Source organism: Falco biarmicus, chromosome 3, assembly GCF_023638135.1.
Source record: "Falco biarmicus isolate bFalBia1 chromosome 3, bFalBia1.pri, whole genome shotgun sequence".
Taxonomy (NCBI): Eukaryota; Metazoa; Chordata; class Aves; order Falconiformes; family Falconidae; genus Falco; species Falco biarmicus.
This window is the reverse complement of record NC_079290.1, coordinates 13,690,921-13,709,901: the sequence shown is the minus strand read 5'-3', so window position 1 is coordinate 13,709,901 and position 18,981 is coordinate 13,690,921. Positions and strand designations below refer to the sequence as shown.

Sequence of the window (18,981 nt, the reverse complement as noted above, 5' to 3'; positions counted from 1 at the left end):
TGCACCACACCGCCATCACTGCCCGCACCACACCGTGCACCCCCGCCAACACCCCCGCCACACATGTGACAGTGCAACATGGTGGTCACCTCCCCTGGGCACAGGGGGGCACACAATGGTGGCCATGCCATGTGTCACCTCCCCGGGGCACATGTGGCTGTGCAATGGTGGCTGTGCCACGTGTCACCTCCCCAGGGTGCGGGGGGCTGTGCAATGGTGGCTGTGACACAGCGGTCACCTCCCCAAGGCACATGTGGCCACACTGTGTTGGCTGTGCCACTAGTGTCACCTCCCTGGGGTGCATGTGTCTGTGCAGTGATGGCTGTGCTGTGCATCACCTCCCCGGGGCACATCTGTCTACGTTGAGGGCACACCTGCCTGTGGCGGTGCGGTGTGTCCCCTCACTGCATCCCATGGCCCCCAGTGTCCCCCCTGTGCCACGCGTCCCCTCACCTCGTGGCTGTCGTTGCTGCGGTAGTTGGGCTGCACGGCTGCCAGCAGAGCTGCCACCTCCCACAAGCTGGGGCCGCCACTGCCGCTGCCTGTGCTGGTGGCAGTGCTGATGGCAGTGGCAGTGCTGGTGGCAGTGGCAGTGGCGGTGAAGGCACGGTGCAGCGCCTGTGTGCGGGCAGCCCAGAGCCCCAAGGTGGCGTCGGTGCAGGAGGCAGGGGGGGTCCCACAGGGTGGCCAGGACAGCGGCGCCCACCCAGGGCAGGTCGGTGGCCTCCAGCTGGGCGGTGGTACCTGGCTTCCCTGCCAGTGCCAGGATGGCGCCCCCAGAGATGCACTGCAGGGACAGGGGGGGTCAAGGTGCCATGGGGACAGAGTGCTGGGGGTCACAGTGCCATGGGGGTCAGAGTGCTCTGGGGCCAGGGGAGTCAAGATGCCATGGGGTTAGGGTGCTGTGGGGTCTGGGTGCCGGGGGTTCAATGGTACCACTGGGCACAGGGATACTGGTCACAGTGGGACTGACACTGGCACCCCTACAGGGGCCCCCAGCCCCACGGGCACCCCAAAAGCCCGCCGTGGGACCCCCTGGGCACCCCAGAAAGAGCAGGGGGCAGAAGCACCCCAGGGCAGCAGGGCCAGTCCCCAGGGCACAGGGGCAGGCATGGCATGGCTGTGCACCCCATGGGGTTTGGGGACCCCTGGTGCCCCCCACACCCGCACAGAGGCACTAGCACCACAGGGACCCCTGGGGCAGGTGCAGGGGGTGATGAGGCTCAGAACTGCGTCCTTGTGCTGTGCCTTGCCCAGTTGTGCCGTGCGCTGCCGCATGGTGCTACGCAGTGCTGTGCAGCGCCGCAGCACAGTGCTGCATGGCATTCCGGGCAGTGCCGTGCCGTGCCATGCACCGCTGCATGGTGCCACGCGGTGCTGTGCCACGCCACGCCACGCCACGCCACGCCATGCCATGCCAGGCCAGGCAGTGCCATGTCGTGCCACGCACCGCTGCCCAGCGCTGTGTGGTGCTGAGGCATGCCGAGCCGTGCCGTGCCGTGCTGTGCCGCGCCATGGCACGCTGGCGAGCTGGAGTTTGACCCTCACTGCCCGCCCTGCCTTTCTTTCCACACGGCCCGGCGTTGCCGGCGCGGGCACTCACCTTTCCACACGGCCCGGTGTGGCACTGCGCACGGCTGGCAGCGATGTCCACGAGGGACTGCAGCGCGCTGTGGGGCAGGGACCCGCTTCCCGACGACAGCAGGGCCTCGAGTGCTGCCACCAGCTCGGTGACACCGGGGGGCTCCTGGCTGCTCGCCCCCAGACCCAGGGTCAGCAGGATCAGCAGCAGGGTCATGGCACCAGGGTCCCCGTGGCACAGAGCACCGGTGGGCCGCAGTGCCGCCAAGCCAGGGGTTGCCCAGGCGGTGCTGATGCCGGTGTGCCGTGGGGCGCCAGGGCTGTAAAAGCACCCGGGGCCGTGGCGGTGATTGGCTCGGGGTGAGATTGCCCCGGGTTAACCATTCCTCAGGGCCCGGCACAGCAGCTGCGCCCGTGCCCGGCCCCCCCGAGTCCCCGCTCTGCTGCCAGCACCCCCCACCCTCACCTGCGCCATGGGTGCTGGTACCCCACCCTGGGTGCTGGTACACCCACCCTGGGCACTGGTGTCCCCCCCACCCAGCCCCTGGCACGGCTCTGGCACCGGCTGCCGTGCGAAGCTCATGCCCGGGTGCGAACGTCACCCGCAGGTGCTGGGGCCAGCCCCGGGTGCTGGGCCCTCCCTGGGCACCTTGCTCACCTCCGGCACCTGGCTCAGGTGCTGGGGTCACCCATGGATGCTGGGGGTCACCCCTGGGTGCACAGTCCACGCCAAGGGGCTCAGCTCACTGTCGGGTGCTCAGCTTACAACTGGGTGCTGGGCCCACCCCTGGGTGCTGGGGTAGCCCTTGGGGGCTCAGCTCAACTTCTTGGGTGCTGGGCTCGCCCCTGGGTGCCAGGCTCGCCCCCGGTCCCTGCCTGAAGCCCAAGCACCAAGATCAGGTGCGTGGCTCACCCTTGGATGTGCTGCTCCCCCAGGGGTGGTTGGCTGCCCCAGCACCCCTCCCTGGCACACAGGGTGCCTGTGACACCCCACCGGGAAGGAACCATGCCCCACACCGGCGTTGTGCCAAGCAGGTCGCCACCTGTGTGGTGCGGTGCCCGTGACACAGGGACGTGAGAGGTGCCGGTGGCCGCAGCAGCTGTCCCTTCACACCCACAGTGCTGGTGCTTGGAAGGGTGTCAGCCCTGCCACAGCCCTGCCAGCCCTGCCGGCACTGCTGGCACCTCGCTGCCCACCGGTGAGGGGATGCAGTGGCTCACGGTGGCCCTGTCATGGCTGCTGGCCGCGCCTTGCAGCACTGTGGTGGTGCCCAACAGACATGGATGCATCAGTGCTGAGCAGCATGGCAAGGCACGAGATGGCACAGCATGGCATGGGATGGCACAACATGGCACGGCACGGCACAGCGTGGTACCCCACAGCATGGCACGGTGCATGGTGGCTTGGCGTGGAACAGTATAGCCCAACCGCAGCACAGCGGGTGCCGATGTCCCAGGAGATGGCCGGGTGCCCCATAGCCTCCTGCTGCCGGTGCCCCCGTGCCCGGTGTTGGCACAGCCATGCCACAGCAGGGGTGGGGCAGGGCAGCCATCCTGGCACCCATCCCAGCGTATGCCACGGTGCCGTGACCTCCGTGACCTCTTCCCACAGCCAAAGTGCAGCCAGGCCGACAGCTCCACCAGCCGCCTCATGCCCCCTGGTACCACCAGCAACGCGCTGGTGCCCATCAGCGCCCCTGGCAGTGACCCTGGCCCACGGTGCCATGTGCCCACTGTGCAGGCAGTCGGGTCAAGCGGCTTCATGGATAAGGCATCGTCCTCCGGGGCTGGGGACTGGGGGTTTGCGTCCCACCTGGGCTGGGGGATACCTGCATTTTGCCCTACAGGTGGGGTGGCAAGAGCCCTCCAGCCGTGCCAGGGCTGGCACCGGGAAGTGCGGCTGGGAAAACCCTGGGACGACCGGCACCTCGTGCTGGGAAAGCCCCAGCTGGGGGTGAGTGAGGCCAGCAACAGTGATTGCTCCGGTACAAACAGTCCAGCTCCAGGACAAGCTTGTCCCAGCAGCACGTGGCGTTGCCGGGAAAGCCACCGGCAGCCCCGAGAGCTGCAGGCTTTGCTCATCTTCTGTAAGAAGCAGGTGCGGGAGCAAGTGTGGTATGGCCAGCTGGCTGCCCTGCAGCATGTCTGCCACCGGTCACCTCTGGCCGCCACCGGCAATGCTGGCATCGCAGCCAATACCCCTGTGACTGGGTGGTCTTGCTAAGGGCAATAAAAGAATAAACCTCCCCGCACGATGCCCCAGCTCTGGCCACCGCAGCTGGGGTGTGATCAGGGGGCGGCCGCGGTGCCGGCACAGCGCTGGGTGGGAGTGAGGTGGCATGGGGGAGTAGATATGGAGAGGAGGTGGGGTTTGTGGCTAAAACCAGTATGATGGTTTGGCTCCCAGCCGCCATCCCCAGCATCCATCCCTCCTCCACCCTGCACCCATCAGGGCTGGTATTGCTGGGCATTCATCTCTGGTGTGGGGAAGGCAGAGCTCAGCTGGTGCCGGTCACAGCTGGCATCGTGCCAGGTCACAGCCGGCATCGTGCCAGGGCAACGAGCCCCAGTGGCCCACGGGCACTTCGCAGCTCCTCCTTCCTCCCAGCAACCTGCGCTGCCAAAAGCCTTTGCCGAGCTGCTGCAGGTAGTGGCAGAAGCCAGGGATGCCACGCTGCCACGGCCCCACGGGGCACCCCAAAACACCCGCAGGGTCACCGGTGGGAACAGGGTCCTCTGCAGGGGATGTGCCACCTTCCACACAGGCGCGACGAGGTGCTGCCATTGGTGGTTGCCTCCAGAAGCTGCTCCTTCACTAAACGGTTTGATGCCCCCGGTGATGCTGGGACAGACTGTTCCCAGCAGGTCACCCCAATGCTCGTCCACTTCTGGGGGCACCTGGCTCGGTGGGTGCTGCTGGGGACATCCCCAGTTGCTGGGGAGTAGCGTGTCAGCTGGGATCCCTGGAACCACTGGCTGAGGAAGCACTGAGGAGCTGAGGAACCACCCAGGTCCACCCAAAGCTCAGGCTGATCCCAGCCCAGGTGGGATGGGGACCTCCAAGATGGCCTGGTCCAACCCTCTGCGATGAAGGAGCCTGGGTGAGGTCCCCTCCGGTGACAGGGACTCCACCGCATTGTCCCGCAGGTCGATCACTCTGGCTGGAAAACACATCTCAGGTCAAGATGAGACCTCTCCTGGTGTCACCTGCACCTGGTGCCCCCTGGCTTCGCCGTACAGCTCCTAGAAAAGGGGCAGTTTCCATCTGCTCAGTGGCTGCCCAGGGCGGGTTGGCAGTGGCTGGCTGCCGGCCGCCCACCCAGCCGCTCTGCCACCCCCCGCCATCAATGCGGCGGGGGGGAAACAGGACGAGGAGCTTGTGAGTGCAGGCAAGGACGGGGAGATCGCTCACTGGCCACCACTGTGGCGACACAGAGCCACCCCTGGGAAATTAATTTCATTTGTTGTCACTTAATACCAGCGTAGGACAATGAGAAATAGGAACATTTTAAAACATCTTCTCTCCCACCTGCCTTCATCTCAGGCTTGGTCTCACTCCCAACTCCTCTTCCTCCTCCTGCAGAGGGACAGGGAACAGGGTTTGGGGTCTGTCTGTGATGCTTCGGCTCTGCCACATTGTCTTCCTCGCGCTCTCCCCTGCTCCCACCCATGGGAGACTGTCCTCGCAAACTTCTCCACCGTGGGCTCCGTGGGTCGCAGGGGAATCTCTCCTGGAGCCTTCCCCCCTGACCTTGGCCTCCACAGGGCTGCTCCTCTCCCGCTGTCTCCCCCCGTGAGATGCCACCACTGTTGCTGATGGGCTCAGCTTTGCCCAGCGGCAGGTCCATCCTGGAGTGTCTGGAGCTGGCTCTGTCCAACACAGGGCCAGTTCCTGGTGTCTTCTCACCAGAAGCCATGCCTGCAGCCCCCCCACTACCAAAACCCTGCCCCGTAGACCCCATACAGCACCCCTTGTACGCAGCGAGGTCCACCCTGAGCCTTCTCCACAGAGAAGAAACCCAACTCCATCAGCCTTTCCTCCTTGGGCAGGCTCTCCAGCCCCTGGATCATCTTCATGGCCTCCTTTGGACCTTCTCTGGTATGTTTACAACCTTCTCAAGTTGTGGGGAGCTGGACACAAGGTGCCAGGCACAGGGCAGAGCAGGATGGCCACCTCAGTCTCTGTCAGCAGCCCACCACCTGCTGCCTCCACCGCTGCCCAGCATGCTGCTGGCTCCTTCTCAGCTTGGTGCCCACCAGGACCCCCAGGGCTTCTCCGCAAGGCTGCTCCCAGCCAGTCAGATCCCAGCCCACACTGAGGCGCAGGGGCTCTGGCCTTCCCTTGCCTTCCTTCAGCCTCACACAGCTCTCACTTGCTGGCCAGGCATCTCCACAAGACCAGGAACCCAACTGACATGCCCACCTCGCCGCCCAGGTGATGGCATCAGTGTGGGGTGGCCCCGTGGTACCCAACGTCTCCAAAAGCTTCACCACCAAAGCCGGAACAGCTCCGGGGGTGAGGGGAGGCCATGCTGTGGCCTGGGGTGGGCACAGGGAGGGCAACCTCCCCTCCTCCTCCTCTTCTTCTGCCTCTTCTTCCACTTCTTCCTCTTCTTCTTCTTCTTCCTCTCCTTTTCCTTTTTCCTCTTTTTCTTAGTCGTCTTCTTCTTTCTTTTCTTCTTCCTTCTCTTCTTCTTCTTCCTCCTTTTTTGCTTCCTCCTTTTCTTCTTCTTCCTCTTTCTTCTTCCTCTTTTTCTTTCTCCTCTTTTTCTTCTTTCTCCCCTTATTCTCCCTTTTCTTCCTCTTTTTCTTCTTCCTACTTTTCTTTCACCCCTTTTTCTTTCTCTTCTGCTTCTTCTTCTTCTTCCTCCTCTTCTTTTTTTCTTCTTCCTCCTCTTCAGCACCTCCTCCTCCTCCTGGCAGGGTTTCCATCCACCCACCAAGCCCCAGATGCACAGAAGACCACGCAGACACACCCCAACCAAATGCAGCTGGGGCTCATCCTGCTCCCAGGAGACACGAAGCCAAACGACTTCTCCCAAAGGATCTTCAACATTTGAACCCAAGTTCAATGTTTCCTGACGAAAGCCAGGATTTTTGTTAAAGTTTCCCCTTTTTTTGAGCTCAAACTTCATCTGGCCACAGAGCGCGTGGCCGGTTAGAAGGTGTCAGGAAGGGAAGTGACTCCTGTGACAGAGGGACACAGAGGCGGGACCACCACAGCCCCCGTCGCTGTGGGGCAGGAGACCCTGCCCCAAACCAGGTGCCTCCATCCCGCCTCAGGTTCCCTCTGGCACCTCTGTCCCCCTGTCGCGGCCACTGAGGGCAGGGGGTTGTGCTCCTCCTGCAGCTTGTCCCAGCCAGGCCCCCTCCAAAGCCTCCTAAAGAAAAAAACGATTTTGGTTTTTCTCGTTGAAATCCATTTTTCTTTATCTGGGCCATTCTGCTTAACCGAGGGCAGCTTTGTTCGGCTTCCCCAGGAAATGCAAACAGCCCTTCATTAAACTAATTAACTGGGACTTGCTTAAGCCAGGTGTGGATCCCTCAAGCCAGGCCAAAAGCTCTCAGCTCGTGGAACAGCTCCTTCCCACCCCAACACTGGCAATAGCGCGGCGCGATGCAGAGCCCGTGGCAGTGGGGAAGGACGGTGCCAGCGGGACACTCGGCAGGCAGGGCCTGGGCATGGAGGACAGCTGGCCACAAGCCCCGGGGCCAGGCAGCCATCACGAGCCCGGCACAGTGCTTCGGCAGCTGCCAAAGAGTCAGCGAGGTTGTTTCTTCACGTGGTGACACAATAGAGTGCTGGGGATTTTCCTCGTCATTTTCCTGTTTGTTCCTATATTTAACCCCATGGTTTTTCTAAAGCAGAAGACACTCTGATTTCGGAAATCTGGGTGTCCTGTAGTGCCTGCAGGCGCCAGCCAGCAGCCTTGAGCAGGGCATGCGTCGCCGTCTGGCGTTCCACAGCAAACCACCGCGGCACCTGCCAGAGATGGGGGCCCCCGAAGGCGCAGAGCCATGCAATGACCCACACGCAATGACCCCGCTTTGGGGGCAGCCAGAGCTCGGTGGCACTTCTCAGCTCTGCTGGCATTGGGGACCCCCAGCAAGCCGCGAGGAGCTGGTGCGTGGGGCGAGACTGCTCTTGCCAGAGTTGCCTGGCCGTCCTGCGCACTGGCCATTTTCCAGGCTCACCGTAACCAGGGGGTCGGGCGGGTGAGCGACAACCGGCTCGCTGCACTGTCCGGTGTGCCTGCAGCACGCGCTCACGGGGCTACGGAAAAGCAAATGTCTTGACATCGCCTGGGCACCGTCTCAGTGGGAACTATTTGGAGGTGCCAATGTGTTTTCCTGGTGTTTCTTTATTCCCTATATTTCTCTGCTGTCTTGTTCCCAGGAACGACCTGTGCCGCCCCGGCTACTGACACAGACCAAACCTACCGTGAACCCTGCGGTCCACAGAGCCCATCCCGGCACGTCGCGGCTTCGCCCTGTGGTGAAGGTCAAAGTGCTTCCCCCAGCTCGGGCATTCTTTCGCCCGCTACCTTTACCCTGGCGTGGCAAGTGAACACTGATCACTGGCCTTGACCCCTCCTGCTACAGGCGGGTTTATGACGGGCTGCACCAGCTGCCACCTCACCGCGCTCCTTGCCCCACCAGCAAGGCCAGCTGAGGGCAGGTCCCCTTCCTCTTCCTCCTCCTCCTCCATTTCCAGCTGGCTGCCACTCTCCTTTGGAAACTGCCTTTGGGCAGGGCTGCATCGCCGACACCTGTCCACGGTGCTCCCCGCCATGCCTGCAGTGCCGGTGCTGTGCCGCAAGCATGGAGCCGATCCGTGCAGCGCCAATCCACGCGCCAGGGCGGGGGGTTCTGTCCCCTTATTCAGGTTTGGGCACAGCAGGCAGCCATGCGGTCGCCCCCAGTGCCCGCCGCCCCCCGCTCTCGGCACCCCCCGCAGATGGTGCAGCTCAGCCAGCAAAAACGTTGGCCTTCGGCCTTCGTGGGTCACCAGCTCCTCGGTTGCTTCGGGGTTTCCCATTGGCCAAGTAATGAGCCGCCTCTCACAGTAATTAGCCCACGCGCTGGGCCTCAGCTTCCTTTTGGGGCTGGGGGATTTCCTGGGTCAGTGGGTTGGTGGCCAATGTGTCAGAGGTCAGCAGCCCGTGAGGTGGCACTCAACAGTGGGTGGGCCTCCCCCTGACCTTGACCAGCCGCCCTCACCGACACCGGCCCGTGCTCCCACCCACCGGGGGTCTCTGCCGTGGCCATCCCTCAGAGCCCCCTCCCCCACACTGGCCCCCTCCCTCCCCCGAGACCCCCCACTCCCCGGAGCCTCCCCTCTTCCTCAGAGACCACCACCCCCCAGAGCAACCGCCCCCGACTCCCCCCTCCCCACCGAGCAGTGCCACCCAGCAGCCCCCGGGGGCGGCGCCCCCCCCCCGGCGCGGCTTTTCCCGCTAAAACCAGCCGCTCGTCCCGCCCCCCGCCCCGCCCCGCCAGGCGCGACCAGCCGAGCGCCAAGCGGCCGCCGCCATTTTGCGGAAGCGCGGCCCAGCGGCAGCGGCGGGGCGGGGGGGCGCGGGGTTCGGCCCCTCCGGGATGTTTCACGGTATCGCGGCCCCGCCCGGGACGGGAGGTGAGCGCGGCGGGGGCGGCTCCGCTGCCCCCCGAGGCCTCGGCGGCGGGACGGGACCCCCGGGACCCCCCCCGCCCCCCGGCCCCATTTAACGCCGCCCCGTTCCCTCGGCAGCGCCCGGGACCAAGCCGGAGCTGTATGAGGTGAGTGTGCGGCCCCCCCCGCCCCCCCCCCCCCCGGGACCCCCCCCGCTGACGCCCCTTCCCCCGCAGGAGGTGAAGCTCTACAAGAACGCCCGGGAGCGCGAGAAGTGAGTGTGGGATCCCGCAACCGCCGCCGCGGCCCCTCCCCCCCCCGTCACACAGCCCCCCCCCCACTGCGGAGCTTCCCCCGTCACAGACACCCCCCCAGGCACAGAGCCCCATCCCCCTGGCACAGAGCCCCCCCTCCTCCCCCAGTCACACAGCCCCCTCCCCATTGGGGAGCCCCTCCCCCCATCACCTCCCGCATCACGGCCCGTGGTGGGATGCAGCTCTGGGCCCTCTCCATCGCGCTGCTCCGACCCCCGCCCCAGACCCCCTTCCCCCACCGCCCCAACCCCCACTCTCTACCGTGGTCCCCGTCCCTCCTGGGGACCCTCTCCCCCATCGTGGTCCCCCCTTCTCCACCGCGGGCCCCGCTGCGGTGGCAGGTATGACAACATGGCCGAGCTCTTTGCGGTGGTGAAGACGCTGCAGGCGCTGGAGAAAGCCTACATCAAGGACTGTGTCTCTCCTAATGAGTAAGTGCTCGGCCCCCTCAGCAGAGGGTCGGTGGGGTCCCTCCAGCTGAGGGTGGGGGTCTGGGGGAGGATCCCGGCCCTTACCCCCGCCCTGCCACTCCCCAGGTACACGGCTGCCTGCTCCCGCCTCCTGGTCCAGTTCAAAGCCGCCCTCAAGCAAGTGCAGGGCTCCGAGGTCAGCTCTATCGATGACTTCTGCCGCAAGTTCCGGGTGAGCTGAGGCATCGACAATGCCCCCGGTGCTGGTGGGGCTTCCTGGGTGCCGGTTGCGCTGCTGACAGTGGCATCTCCCCACAGCTTGACTGCCCCTTGGCCATGGAGAGGATCAAGGAAGACCGGCCCATCACCATCAAGGACGACAAGGGCAACCTCAACCGCTGCATCGCCGATATAGTCTCCGTACGGTGCCAGGGGGTTGGGGCTCAGCTCCAGTGGGGGCGGGGGGAAGGGACATGGGTGGGGCAAACATGCTTCTTCTCTCGCAGCTCTTCATCACGGTGATGGACAAGCTGCGCCTGGAGATCCGAGCCATGGACGAGGTAGGGCACCGCGGTTCAGCCACGTGCCATGGCAGTGCCAGGAGCCCCGATTTGGCAGCGCCGGTTTGACAGCTCACCCCACATTCTCTCCCCAGATCCAGCCAGACCTACGGGAGCTGATGGAGACGATGAACCGGATGAGCCACCTGCCCCCCGACTTCGAGGGGAGACAGAAAGTCAACCAGTGGTGAGTGTGCTGGCATTGCTACCAGCACCGTTCTGGCGTGCCAGTGTGCCGCTGCGGCAGCTCCCCCCCCTTCTCCCAGGCTCCAGACGCTCAGCGGGATGTCAGCATCGGACGAGCTGGATGATTCCCAGGTCCGGCAGATGTTGTTTGACCTGGAATCTGCCTACAACGCCTTCAACCGCTTCCTCCACTCCTGATCCATCTGGCATGTGCTGGCACTGCTCTTCCCTCCCAGTATGAGCCTCCCAGTCCCCTCCCGGTCCTTACTAGTGTTGAGAGGAAGCTGGGAACAATAAACCTCTCATCTGTCACCTGCCTCATGAGTGCCGGTGACACAGTGACCCAAAAAAGCACCATTTGCGTTCATAAATATAGGCTGTAATGGCTGCACAGGTTAAAAATCACAGGACGTGGGTGATGCTAGTGCTTTAGCTGCTCTTACAGAAGAGCTTACGGTGCCGCATGACGGTGCCGAGTGCTGTGCCGGCAGGACCGTGCCATGCTTTGCCAGCATCACGCTGGTCACTCCGTCTGACATGCTGACTGCAGAGCCGGAGATCTCGGATCTGGCTGGCAGCTCTGGCCCAGGTCGTGTCATCCAACGGCCCCTCCACGGAGCAGCCTGGGAAGAAGGAGGGGGCTGCTGTTAGCTCCCAGGGGGCTTGCCCGTGCCACTGCTCGCACTGCTGCCCTACCTGCCAGACTGAGGAACTCCAGCCCCTGGCTCCTCTCTTCCAGGGCAGAGAGCAGTGTCCGCAGCCCCGTGGCGCTGATCCTGGGATTGGCTGAGAAATCCAGGGAAGCCAGTGCCAGGCAAGTGGGGAGGCACCTGCAGGTTGGGAGAGATGGCAAGGGGGTCCTCCTTGTCCTCCCCTCAGCCCCAGGGGGGGTTCCTTTGTCCCCAGAGGGATCCCCCAGGGTGTCCCCGCACCGTGCTCCCATGCTGGAGACAGCACAGAGTCTCCCCTGGCTGGTGGAGGGTCAGGCTCCTGCTGCACGGACTTGCCCTGTCCACTCCCCATCGCCCCCAGACTTCCCCAGGGTCCCCTTGTCCCCTCACCTGGCCACCTCCAGGATGTCACTGTCACCCAGCCAGTTCCCGGAGAGTGTTAGGTGGCTCAGAGCGCAGCCCTCCTATGGGAAGGGCACACCAGTGTCGGTGTCGGCACAGCCCCGGGCAGCACGCTCCCCCCAGTGGGGTCCCGCCATGGGGCCCGCTCTCACCTGTGCCAGGTACCTGCCGAGGGCCCCGGTGAGGGGCCGCAGCCCCGGCCTGGTAACAGAGCCCAGCTCCAGCCGGCCGAGGCTGTGGCACGCCAGGCCACCGAGGAGCCGCTCCAGCCCCGCTGCGCCCAGGGCATTGCAGGACAGGGACAGCGTCTGCAGCCGCGCAGCTCCTGGGGAGCACATGCCGGCGCGGTCAGAGCCACGTGGTGCCCGGCGCGGTCAGAGCCACGTGGTGCCCGGCGCTGCCGGCATGGGGCTGCGGCCACTTACCGTCCAGGGCGAAGCTGTCGGTGAAGCCGCAGGCCTGCAGCCGCAGCGTGGTGAGCGCCGGGCAGCGCCGCAGCAGCAGGGCCAGTGGCTGGCAGCTGGCATCGCCCAGAGGGTTCAGGCTCAGGTCCAGCTCCTCCAGGCTCTGCCGGGACAGCCGAGTGTTCAGGGGACGGAGAAAAGATGTGGGGACACAGGCAGGGGCTGGGGGGGGGGGGAAGAGATGTAGGGGATAGGTGAGAGGTTTCAGGGATGAAGAGGATCTTTGGGGACAGACATGAGAGGTTTAGGGGATTGACAGGACAGATTTAGGGGGGACAGGACAGATTTAGGGGAGACAGACGTGTAGGGGACAGGCAAGAGATTTGGGGATGGATAAAGAAATCTGGGGGACAGAGGAGGTGTTCGGGGGATTTGGGGGACAGGCAAGAGGTTATGGGGATAGACATGAGAGACCTGGGGGACGGAGAAGGGGTTTCAGGGGGAGAGGAGGGGTTTCAGAGATGAACAAAGAAATCTGGGGGACAGATGAAGAGATTTAGGGGGGATCAGCCAGGCACCCCGCCTCAGCCTGGCAAGGCCAGCACCAGGAATCCCAGTCCTGCCAGGATGGAGGTGGGACTCCCAGTGCCACCCACCGCTGGCCCTACCTGGAAGGTGCCGGGGTGCTGGGGCACGAGCTGCCGCAGCCCCTGGGCGCCCAGACGGTTCCCAGCCAGGTCGAGGAGGGTGAGGGCGGGCAGGGTGGCCAGCGTGGCCAGCAGATCGGCGGCCATGTCATCCGACAGCCCGCAGGCACGCAGCCAGAGCTGCCGCAGAGGTGCCTGCAGCTTGAGGGCCCGCAGCAGCGGGGGGAGGTGGGGGGGACGCAGGGCCAGGCTACCCCCAACCCCCAGCCCCGGGGTCTGCTCCTGCAGCTCCATCACCTTCAGCAACAGCTGGTGCGGCTCTGCAGGGGCACGGGGGGGAGGTGTTGGCGGCCTTTGGGTGGCCCTGGGGGGGGTCCCCGGGGCCTCCTCAACCCCTTTAGGGACACCCTAATCCTGCTGCTGGCCCCACACCGGCCCATGACACGCGTTACCCCCCCCAGCACAGGACCCTCGATCCCAGTGGGGCCAGTCCCTGAGGGGCCGGGGGGGTCCTTACCCACGGCCAAGCTCTGGCAGGCCCTGCGGTACCCGCTCGGCCAAGGGCGGCAGGTCCCAGCACTGCACCTCTGCCAGCACCTGCCACGCCAGAGCGACACCAATGGCACCGCTGCCACCACTGGCAACGATGCCCGGCATGGGGTGGGGGTCCAGGCTCAGCGCTCACCTCCTCGTTGCTCTGCAGGACGTCCCCAACCAGGTCCTGGGGGGCCAGGAGAGCCCCCTCTTTCTTGAGGGTGAGCCGCGGCAGCAGCCCACAGGTTTGGTAGTACCGCTCGGCTGCCCGCTCCGCCAGCCAGCCCACGGCACGGCTCTCGCTGCCGCAACAGCAGGACCCGCAGGGTTACCCGCGAGTGCTGCTGCCTGGCACGGGGGTCCCAAAGGGGACGCTGGGGGGGGGTCCCAGAGCAGGAACGGGGAGCAAAGCTCTCACCTCTGTGGCACTGGGATGAGGAAGACATTGTCCTGGACCCGGACGCGGACCCGGAGGGCAGGCAGGGCAGTGGGTGGGCATGGGGGGCTCCCCCTGCCCTCACCCTCGGTGGGGAGAGGGGGCCCGGCTGCCTCGGGGGGTCGGCATTCCCGGGAGCGCCCCAGTGGGATCCTCTCCACCAGGCGGGTGAGGCGGCTCTGCACGCTCCGGCGGTGCCGGGGCTGGTGCTGGGCCGGAGCAGGGACCCTGCCATCGCTCTCTGGCCCCGTGCTGTCCTCTGAAGTGGCTGCCGGCTCCTGGGGTTCCCGGCGGGGCCGCTTACGGCCCCCCCGGGACCCCCCTAGGTCATCTTCCAACCAGTCATCCTCCTCCAGGTACTGCTCGGCTGGGATGAGGGCCGGCCGTGGTGCCAGCTGCCGGCACGCTGTCATGGTGCCGCCACCCAGAAGGGACTTGGCGCTGCCGAGGCCCCGGATGGCGGCTTCGTACTCGGCCGACTCCAGACCCGCTCCCTCCCGCCTGCCGAGCCCCGGCACCCGCTGCCGCTTCTTCACCGGCCTCAGCGGCGACATGTCACTGTCCCCCGGCTCCGCCACTGGTGGCGAGCAAGGCTGCAGGGCTCGGGGCTCGGCACACTCGGCGTCGAACAGCGGCGAGTCCTGGGAGAGCTGTGGCGGGGCTGCAGGGGGGATGCCGGCACCCTCAGCCCACTGCGGGCACCCCAAAAGCAGAGGGCGGGGGGGGACGCCGGCGCTGCATCCCACCTCGTCCCGCCGCCACCTCCCTGAGCAGGCGCTCGGGCCGCCCAGCACTGCTGCCGCGTCTCCTGGTCCAGTTCCTTGCTGTAGGTGCTCGCCCACTCCTCCAGCGTACCCAGCGGTGTCAGGCCCTACAGGGGGGACACAAGGCCAACCCAGTGCACCCCCCCTGCCTTCTTAGGGTCCCCCCTCCCCATCCCAGCAGCTCACCCTGGCGTTCCTCGCCGTCACCGACGCTCCCCGCTGTACCAGCAGCTCGGCCACCTCAAAATGGCCACAGCTCAGGGCATCATGCAGGGGGGTGATGCCCTCGCAGCCTGGCCCCCCAGGGTCATCCAGCGCCGCCCCCCAATCCAGCAGCAGCCGAACGATCTCTGGGAGACAGGAGGAGGCGGAGGTGAGGACAGGGGGGCTCTGCCCATGCCCCCATCCCCCTGCAACTCACCCAGGTGCCCATGGTTGCAGGCTTCGTGCAGCGGAGTCCAGCCGCAGTAATCGCGGGGGTTCAGGGGGTGCCCCTAGAAAAGAGGGGAGTGTTTGGTCAGGCTGGGCTCGGCCAAGGGGCCGCAGGGACCCTCTCCCGCTTCCCCAGAATGACCTGCAGTTCCTGCGGACCCCCCCGCGGTGTGGGGGACCCCCATTCCCCTCACCTACCTGCTTGAGGAAGAGCTGGACGCGGCGCAGGTCACCCTCAATGCAGGCGCGGTGCAGGGGGGTCTCACCCCGCTCGTTCCGCCGGTTCCACTGCTGACACAGAGGGGGATGATGGGGACCCCCGGAAATGCACCTCAGCAACCGTGAGACCCCCCCGACCCTCTTTGGAGGAATCAGGGGAAGGGGGAGAACCCCTCTCACCCTCTATGGGGGGTCAGGGGGAGACCCAGTACCTCTCACCTTGCTGATCCGCCGGCGCCCGGGGACGCTCTTGCTGTAGCCGTCAAGTTCATCTTCCTCCCCCTCTGGAAAAGATCCCCCACCATGAGGGAGACCCCAATCTGTGGGGACACTGCCAGGGGACCTGCTCCCCCCAGAGCTCCCACTGTGCCCCCTCACCGCTCTCCGACAGCTCCAGCTCACTCTCGTCCTGAGTCTCACTACTCTCCAGTTCTTCCTCTTCCTCCTCCTCCTCCTCCTTGCTGGAGCCCCCCAGCCCCTCCAGCTGGGCCACGGTGCCAGCGGCAGCCTCGGTGTCACCATCCCGCAGCTGCAGCAAGTGGAGATGCTGCAAGATCTGCCTCTGGGGAGGAAGAAGAGAATGAGGAAGGTCATCTGCCAGCCTAGGGGCACATACACACACACAGGGGTTCCTGTCCCCCTCCTCACCTGCAGCCGGGGATCTCCGGCCACCTCCGCTCGCTCCAGGGCTGTTTGGAAGCAGGGCTGCAGCTCGGCACGGGGCTTGCCCACCTCCTCCATGGCCAGTGCCATGTTCAGCCATGTTTTCCCCTCCTGGGCACAGCTGTGGTCAGTGCCTGCCTCCAGTGGGGGCTACGCCGAGCCATGGACCCTCCCCAGGCAGGGCATGGGGGTCCCACACTGAGCCCCACAGCCTCCCTGAGGGGCATGGGCCACCCCACCCCACGGGTCCCCACAGCCACTGTGCCCTTGTCACCTCCCACGCCAACACAGGGATAGCCTCGCTAAGCACCCCCCTCCATAGCCAAGGGACCCAGGGAACCCCCCCAAGGACCAAGGAGCACCCCCAGGGACCCAGCTCGCCTCCAGTGCATTGCCCTGGTGCAGGGCCAGCTCCTGCTGGTAATGGTGGACAGCTCGCACATGGTCCTTCAGGTCTCCAAAGGTGGTGGCCAGTGAGACATGGATGACGGCCAGCTCCCCCGCTGGCCTCCCCAGCGCCTGGGCAAAGGTCAGCTGCCCCCAGGGACACCCCGTCAGCAGGGACGACTCCCTGGGACCCCCCCCCATCCCTTCCACCAGCCCCACTCACCTGCCTCTGGTAGTACTCTGCAGCCCGGCCGTAGTCCCCGTGCTTGGAGAAGGTGTCCCCAAGCTGCTCGCAGAGGGCCAGGGCTGCTGATGGGTCACTAGCCGCTGCCTCCTCCAGAGCCTCCTGCAGCCGCACCACCTTGGTGGCTGTGGGGGTGACAATCAGGGCGCATCAGAGAACCCCAGAACCACTCCAGGGGAGGGTCAGCATCTCTTCAAGTGTCACTGGGGACCTGTGGGTGTCCTCCCAGCCCTGACCCGCAGCAGAACAGAAGAGGAAGGGGGGGGAATAGAGCAGAGCTGGGGCCAGCATGGGGCAGCATTGGCAGCCCCCTGGGACACTTCCCCTCTCCTGGGGACACTGTTTGTCTCTTGAGGACACTGTCCCAGGCTCACCATAACGGAGGTTGGATCGGATGAGGTCTCGCTGCCAGGGCTGCCGCGAGCCCAGCATGTAGGCTTGCTTCAGTGAGCGCTTGGCGGCCGCAAAGTCACCCAAACTCAGCAGGACCTGGGTGACAGCGGGGACATCCATCACGGGGGGCACCAAACCCCGGGGGAGTGCGGGGAGGGGTCTGGTGCTGACTCCCAGCACCCACCTGGGCTGTGCTGCTGCAGCACTCGCTCTCCATCCCCTTCTCCTTCATCCTGCGGGCGCAGTCGCGTGCCCGGGCCAGGCAGCGCAGGGCCCCGGAGTGCTCACCCTCCCGCAGGTGGATGCTCCCCAGGTTGAAGTAAGCACGGTAGAGATCTTCATAAAGCTGCCCCTGCCTGCAAACGGAGCCACTGCTGCTGCTGGTTTCCCCCTAAACCCGCTGCCGGACAGCTCCCGCCAGCCCTGCCCTTCCTTACTCGGAGAGGAAGATGCTTTTTTTGATGTAGTTGTCACACTTGGCTGGTTCCTTCAAGCTGTCGTAGACCAAACCCAAGTTGAGGTACAGCCGGGTCCTCATCTCCGTCAGCTCCCGGTGCGGCACAGCTCCTGGTGAAAAAAACGGCCACTCTGGGAGCTGGCGAAGCCCTCCCAGGGTTAGGATGTGCCTCTGCGGCCACCCGGCGCAGCTTCACCTTCCAGTTTCTCCTCCACAATGGCCAGGCTGGTGTGGAAAGCCTGTTCAGCCTTGCGCAGCGCCGGCAGCCCCGCTGCCTCCTCCCCCTGCGTGCGGCTGTCTGCCATGAACATGTACGTCCGGCCAATGGTGGCCCAGGCTCGTTGTTGCTCCGTGTCATCTGACAGGGACCTGGCCAGCTCCAGATGCTGGTGTTGGTGCTGCAGGGTGGGGGAGAGGCTTGAGACCCCCGCCAACCCCCTGACATGCCCCCTGCCCCCAAGAACCGGGCCCCCACCTTCAGCGCAGCCTCGTAGTTCTCCAGCTCCGCCAGGCGCTCGCCGATCTTGCGGTGGGCCACAGCGCAGCCGATGCTGTCCCCGGCCCCCTCCAGCAGCTGCAGCTCCTGCCGATGTTCCTCCAGAGCCTCCTCGTAGCGTCCTGCCGGCAACCGCGGGGGCTGTCAGAGGCGCCGGGGCGGGGGGGGGGCGAGGAGCCCCCCCGGCTGTGGGGGCGGGGGCCGAGGGGGACCGCGAGGACGCACCATGGCTGGCCAGGATCTCCCCCAGCTGGTTACAGACCGCAGCCTCTTCCACCAGGCTCCCGCTGCGCTGGGCCTTCTCCTTCGCCTTCTGCAGCTCTGCAGGGTGCGGTGACGGGGGGCTCAGCCCAGTGTGACCCCCCCCCACGGCCACGCGTACCCCAACATGGCCCAGGACTGGTGGGGACCCCCGCCAGGGACCCCCAAAAGTGCCCAGCACGGCCCCTTGAGCTGGGGGGTGGGGGTTGTCTACAGCCCCCCTGGGGCGGCCCGCCGCGGGCGGAGGGCTGAGGAGCTTGGGGGGCCGGGAGGGGGCTACCGGCGCGGGGAGAGGGCCGGGCGCCGTGTAGGGCACCGGGCCGCGGCCTGGGGGGCGGCGGGACTGGGGCAGGCCCGCGGAGCCCAGGGGGGCCGCTCGAGGGGGGGCCGAGCCCGGGGTGCCCCAGAGGCCCCAGGGCGTCCCGGGGGGTCGCGGGGGATCCCGGGGGGGGTCCCGGACTCACGGCGAATCTCCCGCGCGCTCCCCGCGTTCATCCCCCGCCGTCGCCGCCGCCGCTGGGCCCCGGCCCGCCCAGCCGCGCCATTGGCCAGCGCGCCGCCACACTTCGCCAATCCGCGCGGGGAAAGCCGGGAGGCGGTCTCCCATTGGCTACAGACGGAAGACGGGTCCGCCTCCCACTGCCCGGGACAGGGACTACCACTCCCGGCATGCCCCGCGCCCGGCCGCGTGGGGGCGCTGGGAAGGGGGCGGCCCCCGGCTGGGGTCATAAGCGCTCCCAGTGCGCCCCGGTGCGCTCAGTAGGCCTCGGTGCTCCCCCGTAGGTCCTAGTGCTCTCCCAGTATCCCCCAGTGCCCCTCAGCCCAGTGTTCCCGGTACTCCTTGTGCTCTCCTGTAGCTCCCAGTGCTCCCCAGCCCAGTAGCCCCAGTGATACCGGTACTCCTACTG

The 18,981-nt window shown here is 66.0% G+C and overlaps 2 protein-coding genes across 2 annotated transcripts; one reads left to right on the top strand and one right to left on the bottom strand.

Moving 5' to 3' along the window:
* The first annotated feature begins 9,082 nt into the window (after positions 1 to 9,082).
* VPS28 (VPS28 subunit of ESCRT-I) lies at positions 9,083 to 10,975 on the top strand. Its single transcript, XM_056332830.1, has 9 exons — positions 9,083 to 9,217; positions 9,332 to 9,360; positions 9,430 to 9,467; positions 9,849 to 9,938; positions 10,044 to 10,149; positions 10,236 to 10,337; positions 10,424 to 10,477; positions 10,573 to 10,664; positions 10,744 to 10,975. Exons 1-9 carry the CDS (start codon positions 9,181 to 9,183, stop codon positions 10,859 to 10,861), a joined length of 666 nt encoding a protein of 221 aa, XP_056188805.1. The 5' UTR covers positions 9,083 to 9,180; the 3' UTR covers positions 10,862 to 10,975.
* A 51-nt stretch (positions 10,976 to 11,026) lies between these two features.
* On the bottom strand, positions 11,027 to 18,638 carry TONSL (tonsoku like, DNA repair protein). The gene is given in 27 exon segments (XM_056332831.1): positions 11,027 to 11,286; positions 11,360 to 11,493; positions 11,725 to 11,798; positions 11,889 to 12,061; positions 12,162 to 12,303; positions 12,809 to 13,107; positions 13,305 to 13,335; positions 13,337 to 13,384; positions 13,473 to 13,623; positions 13,740 to 14,308; positions 14,310 to 14,418; positions 14,504 to 14,628; positions 14,708 to 14,871; positions 14,943 to 15,015; positions 15,152 to 15,244; positions 15,392 to 15,456; positions 15,551 to 15,734; positions 15,821 to 15,946; positions 16,217 to 16,369; positions 16,446 to 16,591; positions 16,841 to 16,955; positions 17,044 to 17,215; positions 17,297 to 17,426; positions 17,513 to 17,714; positions 17,792 to 17,934; positions 18,038 to 18,133; positions 18,538 to 18,638. Coding segments are annotated over 27 exon segments (3,942 nt in total). The 5' UTR covers positions 18,569 to 18,638; the 3' UTR covers positions 11,027 to 11,092.
* Between the last annotated feature and the right edge of the window lie 343 nt (positions 18,639 to 18,981).